Raw genomic sequence first — 9960 nt, 5'->3', positions numbered from 1 at the left:
CATTGAAACTATGGGCTTCCCAGGTGACTCAGTGGTAAAGAATCTGCCTGCCAATTTAGGAGATGTGGGTTCGATCCCTGTGTCGGCAAGATCCCCTGGAGCAGGGAATGACAACCTGCTCCGGTATTCTTGCCTGGAAAATTCCATGGACAGAGGAGCCTGGCAGGCTACAATCTGTGAGGTTGCAAAGATTTGGACAGCACTGAGCACGCCTGCATGTGTTGAACCTATAGATTGCTTTGGGTAGTATGAATATTTTAACAATATTAATTCTTCCAATACATGAGAACAATATATCTTTCCATTTATTTGTGTCTCCTTCAATTTTCTTCATCAATGTCTTATAGTTTTGGGCCCTGTCTTTACATCTAAAAGATTTCATAAGCATCATGTGGACTCATGAGCATTAGTCAAAGAAAACATCTCTGCCTTCTTCCATCACTGCCATGACAGAAGTGTCTGAGGCATTTAACCTAATTCCAAAGATTCTCATAGACTCAAATTCCAACTCTGAGATACCTTTTATAAACTGATTTCTCAGTGAAGTAACTTGTTACTCTACTTTTATATGACATCTAATTTCTATAGGCTTCCCTGATGGCTCAGCGGTAAAGTGCCTGCCTGCAATGCGGGAGACCCAGGTTCGATCCCTGGGTGGGCAAGATCACCTGGAGAAGGAAATGGCAACCCACTCTAGTACTCTTGTCTGGAAAATTCCATGGACAGAGGAGCCTGGTAGGCTACAGTCCATGAGGTTGCAAAGAGTCGGACACAATTGAGTGACTTCACTTTCTTTTCTTCACTTTCTGTAGACTCTAGGACTAACACACCATCATAAATTTGGGATGGTAAAAACATATTGGGAAGACAAGTTTTTGATATAGCTCAGAAAATAAAAGGAAGACACTGATTAGCTCTCCGTGGGGCCTTGGGATCTTTGTTCTACATTTGGCCTTCAGAGGGCGATGTGCACAAACTAAAGATCTTGTTCAGCTTCCTCTGTTCAGTCCTTCCTCCCTGCAGCTTGCTGAGTTCTTTGCAGAGACAAGAGAGAGGAATCAGACATCAAACATCAGAAAGCTGCAGGCTCATCTTAGCAGCTTTTGCATTTTTATCTTAGCAAGGACCTTGTCCAGCCTTAAACTACTTTTTCCTGCCACTTTCCTGTCTGCTCAGGAGAGATCATTCAGAAAAGACTTCACAGCGTTTCCACTGCTCAGCCATGCTGCTGCTGCTCATCTCAATACTGGGGATGCTATTTGCCCTGAGTGAGTAAAATTTCTTAGTGGTCTGTAGTTCTACAGACTCTTACTACAAGTACAATTCTTTTCACAGTGATGTCTGCATTGTTTTTACTGACATGACATTGATTTTGCAGGAGATTCCAGAGGCCAGTCAGTGACCCAGCCTGATGACCCTGTTTTGGTCTCTGAAGCAACCTCATTGGAGCTGAAGTGTAACTATTCCTACAGTGCAACTCCCTATCTCTTCTGGTACATCCAGTACCCCAGGCAAAGACCCCAGCTGCTCCTCATGTATTTTGCAGGGAACACCGTGGTTCAAGGCATTAGAGGCTTCGTGGCTGAATTTAAGAGCAACGATTTTTCCTTCAACCTGAGGAAATTCTCAGCCCATTGGAGTGACTCAGCTGAGTACTTCTGTGCACTGAGTGCCACAGTGCCTGGGACTGCAGGAGGACTTGAATACAAACCACTCATGGTAGTGGAGTTTTCAGACCCTCAAGATTGCTTCTTGTTTTATTTTAAACAATCTTTTGCTATATGATTGCAAATGAGGCAAAGAGAGCTGAGCAGGCAGAGGTACTTTTATATAAGCCTACAGTTCCATGTCTGGTAAATTTTATTTTGGGAACTTTTTACTTGCTTTAGAAACCACATAACAATAAATAGTTAAGATCTTAGAATGATGTTTTTATCATGTACTAATCAGATGCTTAAGGACTTGCCTTGAGGTTGACTGTTTTAAGGGATTAACTGTATGGGTTTTCATTTACCACTTTGAGTCTCGCTCAAGACAGAAAACTAAAGATGAACTGCTCACGTTCTCTCCCTGAAAATTTGCCTCCTTAACTTGGTCAGTCACAGGCAATTTTCTGGAATTTTTTTCCCCCTGGGTCTCACTGTGTTGGTCACAAAGTGTTAGAATATTTTCTCTGAATATTTATTTAACTTAGGAGGACTTCTGAAGTTGGTTAACACTAAGAAATTGATTAGAATCTTACAGGGATTAGAAAACTGTTATAGCCATATTAGTTCTGGCAACTCTTTAAGAATAGTACCTAAGGAGAATGGAGATTTAAATTCATCATATCTAAAGACTTTTTCTCAGTTATAAAGGTAGCTTCTCATTCTTTTGGTATTCTCTTAAATTCTGTAAATCTACATCAGAAATTTGTGAATATAACTGCTTTGCTACTTTCTTCCAGCTATGGACATTTTTTACCCCCTGCCTTGCTTTCACCCTGTTCTTGTATGATTTCACTGTTAAAATGTTTCAGTTTGATTCTTATATGTTAAAATTGTCATAATTAATCAGGTAGTAAGATTAGCAATTCAAACTCTGCTAGAATATTGATAAGAATTTTAATGAATACTAGGATGATACTGGAACCAGTATAAATTTGTGATCCATGTAAACTTTTTGTCTAGGATGGGAAGAATTGTATAAGAAGTTTTTATAGTCCTTGTGTTCTTAAGGACTTGGAACATAATGAATACTCTAGAGAAAGAGGAGAAGGAGGAGGAGGGAGTTTTCTCGTTGCCTATTTGGCCTACACTATAATGTATGAGGGGTTTTTCCCAGGTGGCTCAGTGGTAAAGAATCCACCTGCCAATTCAGGAGATTCGGGTTCAGTCCCTGGGTTGGGAAAATCCCCTGGAGAAGGAAATGGCAACCCACTCCAGTATTCTTGCCTGGAAAATCCCATGAACAGAGGAGTCTGGTGGGCTACAGTCCACTGGTCGCAAAGAGTTGGACATGACTTCATGATTAAACAGCAGCAGCAGCATAATGTGTAAAGAGATACATAGGAGCTCTCAAAATATAAAGAGAATGAGTAGATTGTAACCATGGTTTATCTTAGTTAAATGGTGAGTCTGAAAATAATAATAATTTTAGGACCTACTGATATGGTTTGTACTAAATGTGTTTAAGTGATTGCTGGATAAATATAAGGAAAGCAAATGGGGTATTGGAAAAACACAATTAAGCACAAGAAATGTATGCTCATTTAATGTCTCTTTCCCTCCCACCCTTCCTTTCTGTTTTTGGATCACACTCTCTTCTACCTCTCTTTCCAGGTGACTCACTGTTATTGGTTAAACCACACATCCTGTAGGACTACAGGGGGCACTTTACCTAGGAGAAGTTTTTGATTTGAAGTGTTTCCTTTAATTTTGAACTCAAGCTGAGTTTGAAGAAAAAGAAGTCCTACACCAAGGACCCCAAGCAGCTGGGAGATCATAATCCAACCTCCCAACCCTAACTCTGCCTGTGAAATCAAAGTGGTCTTCCTCCCTCCCTGGGTCCCTCCCTTCTTTCTTTTTATTAATAATTCATTGTTATTTATATGATTGTATGATTTTTAGAAGTTTTCTTTTTTTTAATTTTATTTTATTTTTAAACTTTATATAATTGTATTAGCTTTGCCAAATATAAAAATGAATCCACCACAGGTATACATGTGTTCCCCATCCTGAACCCTCCTCCCTCCTCCCTCCCCATTCCATCCCTCTGGGTTGTCCCAGTGCACCAGCCCCAAGCATCCAGTATTGTGCATCGAACCTGGACTGGCTACTCATTTCATACATGATATTTTACATGTTTCAATGCCATCTACAATAATAAATTATATTAGGAATAAAATGAAAATCTTGAGCTACTTTATTGATGAAGTTAACAATTTGGACTTTTCCAGTAATTAACTAGGGCTTCCCTGGTAGCTCAGCTGGTAAAGAATCCACCTGCAATGCAGGAGATGCCGGTTCAATTCCTGGGTCAGGAAGATCTGATGCAGAAGGGATAGGCTACCCACTCCAGTATTTTTGGGCTTCCCTAGTGGCTCAACTGGTAAAGAATCTGCCTGCAATGTGGGAGACCTGGATTCGATCCCTGGGTTGGGAAGATCCCCTGGAGAAGGGAAAGGCTACCCATTCCAGTATTCTGGCCAGGAGAATTCCATGGACTGTGTAGTCCATAGGGTTGCAAACAGCTGGACACGGCTGAGTGACTTTCACTTTCTAGATAGTACCAGTTGGAAGACAACATGATAGGATGGCTCTGTGTGTAACAGGGTTCAGCATGTGCTTTGAATCAGAGACCATCGTATGTTACTATCTCCATGTAGCCGGAATACATGGGACCTGGAATCAAAAGGAGGGAGTGGTTCCTCTCACTGTTACACCTAATAATCCATTAAAAAAAAAACTTTAATAGTTTTCCAAGCTGGCAACTTTATGCATGTAGATCTGGAGATCTTAGTCCCTATGGGAAGAATTCTTTCACCAGAGGGCAAAACAATGGCTCCAGTCAATGGACAATGAGACTGGATATTTTGGGCTCTCTAGCCATCAAATCAACATGGAAGAATAAAGAACCTATTAGCTGGAGTGATTGATCTTGAATAACAAGAGGATATTGGATTGCTTTCATACAGTGGAAGCAAAATATACTGTGTTTGGAGCCGCTTACTACTTTCGTGTCCAGTGGTTAAGCTTAATGGAAAACATCAGCAATCAAAACTAAAACAGGACCATTGAAAACTCAGATCTTTCTGGAATAAAGGTTTGGGTCACTCAAACAGGCAAAAAACCAAGACCTGGAAAGTGATGACTTCAAGTTGTTTTTTGGGTGTGTGTGTGACATTTCATATGATGCTGCTGCTGCCGCTGCTAAGTCGCTTCCGTCGTGTCCGATTCTGTGAGACCCCAGAGACGGCAGCCCACCAGGCTCCCCCATCCCTGGGATTCTCCAGGCAAGAACACTGGAGTGGGTTGCCATTTCCTTCTCCAATGCATGAAAGTGAAAATGAAGCCACTCAGTCGTGTCCAACTCTTAGCGACCCCATGGACTGCAGCCTACCAGGCTCCTCCGTCCATGGGATTTTCCAGGCAAGAGTACTGGAGTGGGGTGCCATTGCCTTCTCCGATTTCATATGATAGGATATTACAATTGAGCCTTGTGATAGTTTCCTAAGGCTGTCATAATAAAATACATTAGCCTGGGTGGCTTAGGTAGCAAACATTTGTTTTCTCATAGTTCTAGATGCTATAAATCTAAGATTTAGGTATTGTCAGGGTTAATTTCTTTGAGGCCTCTTGCCTTTGTTTGAGAAAGATGACTTCTTCCTCACTGCTTTTGCCAAATCTTACTTCTGTTTCTTGCATGTCTGTGTCCAAATTTCCTCTTCTTATAAGGACACTACTTACATGGATTAGTACCCACCCATATGACTTCATTTTATCTTAAGACTTAAGGCCAGATACAGTCAGATTCTGAGTACTGGGAATTAAGCTTCAACATATGAATTTTGTAGGTGATATGATTCAGTCAGTAACAACCTTCTAGTAAATAAATGTGAAGTTCATAAATAAGACAGCTGAGGCCTTCCTTGATTAAAATTTTCACTAATTTCTGGTACACAGAATGATTATGTATAATTTTGAGGATGAGGTTTCCCACTTTTTCATGATGTGTTTTTAGAGAAACTTGAAAAGAGGTTCCTTTTAAATGATACATTTAAAAATTCTTCCTTAAAGCTGTTATTCATAGTTGTCTCTGACCTTTTGCTGTGTTGGATTACAAAATGTCCTCATTTTTAGTTTTATCCTTTTCTGTAAGTAAATCCTAATTTCTTTGTTTCATCTCTGCTTACTTTCCTTCACTCTGTTTTTCTGTTTTAAGATTAATTTTTTTAATATGTCTTTTAAAAAAATTAGGTCCTACCTTGCAGAAGTTAATTTTGTTCACTAACTCGGTGCCCTCTTGGACTCCTTCACTGCCCCTTAAGCAGAGTTGACACTCCTTTGGAATGTCTCTTTGATGGGTCTGGTACATTCCCTGGGTAAGGGAGGGGCTTGAATCCTTACACGCAGGGCAGTAGGAACAACCATCAATAGGGGAAGAGCCATATAAAGGGTAGTATATGCATAGTATGGAATATAATACAGCAGAAGAACCTATGTTAGTATGTGTGTGTGTGTGTATATATATATATATATATATATATATATATATATATATATACACCTATGTTAATATAATAAGACCTACAAGATTTATTATGACCTGTATGCAGGTCAAGGAGCAACAGTCAGAATCAGACATGGAACAACAGACTAGTTCCAAATAGGGAAAGGAGTACGTCAAGGCTGTATATTGTCACCCTGCTTATTTAACTTATATGCAGAGTACATCATGTGAAATGGAGGGCTGGATGAAGCACAAGCTGGAATCAAGATTGCCAGGAGAAATATCAATAACCTCAGGTATATAGATAGCATCACCCTTCTGGCAGAAAGTGAAGAGGAACTAAAGAGCTTCTTGATGAAGGTGAAAGAGGAGAGTGAAAAAACTGGCTTAAAACCCAGCATTCAAAAAGCTAAGATCATGGCATTCAGTCCCATCACTTCATGGCAAATAAATGGGGAAACAGTGGAAATAGTGACACATTTTATTTTCTTGGGCTCCTGAATCATTGCAGATGGTGACTGCAACCATGAAATTAAAATACACTTGCTCCTTGGAAGAAAAGCTATGACAAACCTAGACAGCATATTAAAAAGCAGAGACAGAAATGCAAGTCAAAACTACAAATATCACCTCACATCAGTCAGAATGGCCATCATCAACAAGTCTACAAACAATAAATGCTGGAGAGGGTGTGGAAAAAAGGGAATGTTTTTGCACTGTTGGTGGGAATGTAAATTAATACAGCCACTATGGAAGATGGTATGGAGATTTCCTAAAAAACTAGGAATAAAACCATATGACTCAGCAATCCCACTCATAGGCATATACCCTGAGGAAACCAAAATGGAAAAACACACATGTATCCCCTTGTTCATTGCAGTGCTATTTATGATAGCTAGAACATGGAAGCAACCTAGATGTCCATCGACAGATGAATGGATAAAGAAGTTGTGGTACATATACACAATAGAATATTACTCAGCCATAAAAAGGAACACATTTGAGTCAGTTCTGTTGAGGGGGATGAACCTAGAACCTATTATACAGAGTAAAGTGAGTCAGAAAGAGAAATATAAATATCATATTCTAATGCATGTATACAGAATCTAGAAAAATGGTACTGAAGAATTTATTTTCAGGGCAGCAATGAAGAAACAGACATAGAGAATAGACTTATGGACATGGGGAGAGGGGAGAAGAGGGTGAGATGTATGGAAAGAGTATAACATGGAAACTTACATTACCATATTTAAAATAGATAGCCAATGGGAATTTGCTGTATAGCTCAGGAAACTCAAACAGGGGCTCTGCAGTAATCTAGAGGGGTGGGATGGGGAGGGAGATGGGAGGGAGGTTCAAAAGGGAGAGGATATATGTACACCTATGGCTGATTCATGTTGAGGTTTGACAGAAAACAACAAAATTCTGTAAAGCAATTATCCTTCAATAACAAAAGAAAAAGAAAAAGACTATTTTAAGTGCTTGCAGCTAAATTGTGCTAAACAAGTTGTCAAAACTTGGGAGTGTACCGTAAAAGAAAATTGATACTGATAAAGTAAACCTTTATCTGGGGGTGGGGGGAGGGGAAAAAGCAGAGACATTTCTTTGCCCACAAAGGTCTGTCTAGTCAAAGCTATGGTTTTTCCAGTATTCACATATGGATGTGAGAGGTGGACCATAACGAAGGCTGAGTGCCAAAGAATTGATGCCTTTGAACTGTGGTGTTGGAGAGGACTCTTGAGAGTACTTTGGACTACAAGGACATCAAACCAGTCAATCCTGAAGGAAATTAGTCCTGAATATTCATTGGAAGGATTGATGCTGAAGCTGAAGCCCCAATACTTTGGCCACCTGATGTGAAGAGCTGACTCATTAGAAAAGACCCTGATGCTGGGAAAGATTGAAGGCAGGAGGAGAAGGGAACGACAGAGGATGAAATGGTTGGATGTCATTATTGACTCAGTGGTGCTTTCTCTGAGTTTGAGCAAGCTCTGCTGCTGCTGCTGCTGCTCTGGGAGATGGTAAAGGACAGGGAAGCCTCTTGTCCTGAAGTCCATGGGGCCATAAAAAATCAGCTAAGACTGAATGACTGAAAAACCACCAGAGAACATAGAACAGTCAAATTATGCATAGCAAAGGTAGGGAGAAGGGAACAGAATTTGTGTAAAGTTTATCTAAAGTTTCAGCTTTGTCTTTCTCTATAAACTTAGGAAAGCTGAAGTCCTTACCTCTCTAAATCAATTATGAGGTTGATTCTCTGAACAGAGGTAGAGGAATGGGGATATTAATATTACCAAGCTCTTTGAGCATGGAAGCTCAACAGGAAACATCTCCATTACCTGTTTTCAATATTTAAATTTTGTGATTAAATTCTCCCAATTCCATGGACCTAGAAAGTTTTCATATATCTCCCCTGAGACTAGAAGAAGCAAGAATACTCAGGAGCAAAGAAGAAAGGATTAAAAAGTAAGAAACACAGATAGAAAGAGGAAAGAAAAGGACAATATTTAATTTGACCAGCAATGTGTATCCTTTTCAGAATCAGCTGTGTAGCGCATCTGTCTGCCAGTTGGGCAGGAGAAGGAGGGAAGTGGAAGTTAAGTCAGAATGGACATTATACATATATCCTGTGTTTTTTTAATCCACTGAGATCTTACTAGAATAATATTCTGTGCAGATATCAGCTGTATCTACTGGGTTTCTAGAGCTCTCAGTTTCAAGAAAATGCATCACTGTCTTCATACATACTGCTTGTATCAGTTTTCCTTTATTAGAATTTACATTTAACTGAATTATTTTTTAAAATGACGTATAACTAACATATAGCATGGTCTTAGTTTCAGGTATATTACACAATGATTTGATATTTATATATACTGTGGAATGATCATTACAACAAATCTAGTAACATGTGCCATACAGAGTTGCATTTTTTTTTCTTATGATGAGAGCTTTCAAGATCTACTCTCTTAGCAACTTTCAAATATGCAATATAGTATTATTAACCATAGTCATCTTGCCATACATTACATCCCCACAACATTTATTTTATATCTTAGAGTTTTTACCTTTTGACCCCATTCATCTATTTCATTTCCATCCCTCATCCCTGCCTTTGACAGGCACTAATTTGTTCAATCTATGAGCCTGATTTAAAAAAAAAAATACTCCACATGGAGTGGAGTATTTATATGGTATTTATCTTTGTCTGACCTACTCACTTAGCATAATGCCCTCAAGGTCCATCTGTATGGTAGCAAATGACAATGTTTTATTCTTTTTAAAGGCTGAGTTGTCATACAACTGAATTCTTAAATGCTCTGTCATTCTAAGTAATTTGGGAGCAAGCTCACTCTTCCTATGATTCTTCAAGGCTCCATTTAACACAAATGAGACACTGATCTTCTCAGAAGTAACATCCACCCTTTCTCACACACTCTTGCACAAACTTTTCTTACATAAAGTGTTTTAAAATGCCTTATATCTTCATACCTTACAAATATTGTTCCTACCCTCCTGAACTGTTTGCAACTACAATTCTGGAGAGATTACTGCACAATCTCCCTGGTTGGCTGTGGGTGGAGCTTCCTGTTAAGTGAATGACAGAGCTCAGATGTGACTGGTTCTCAGTAATACTGGTGAGTCCCAGTAAAACTGGAACATTTTGACAGTAAGAACACTTCTCTGGACCCAAGACTCTACACCCTCCAGAGTAGGGGCAAAGGTACCCCAGTAAATGAGCAAGGAGTC

At 39.5% G+C, this 9960-nt stretch overlaps 1 gene segment (V, D, J or C); it reads left to right on the top strand.

Moving 5' to 3' along the window:
* The first annotated feature begins 1222 nt into the window (after positions 1 to 1222).
* On the top strand, positions 1223 to 1785 carry LOC129620771 (T cell receptor alpha variable 8-3-like). The segment is given in 2 exon segments: positions 1223 to 1268; positions 1379 to 1785. Coding segments are annotated over 2 exon segments (453 nt in total).
* Positions 1786 to 9960: the final 8175 nt, after the last annotated feature.

Source organism: Bubalus kerabau, chromosome 10 (assembly GCF_029407905.1).
Source record: "Bubalus kerabau isolate K-KA32 ecotype Philippines breed swamp buffalo chromosome 10, PCC_UOA_SB_1v2, whole genome shotgun sequence".
Lineage (NCBI taxonomy): Eukaryota > Metazoa > Chordata > Mammalia > Artiodactyla > Bovidae > Bubalus > Bubalus kerabau.
The sequence above is the reverse complement of the archived record's forward strand: the minus strand, read 5'-3'. Positions and strand labels throughout refer to the sequence as shown.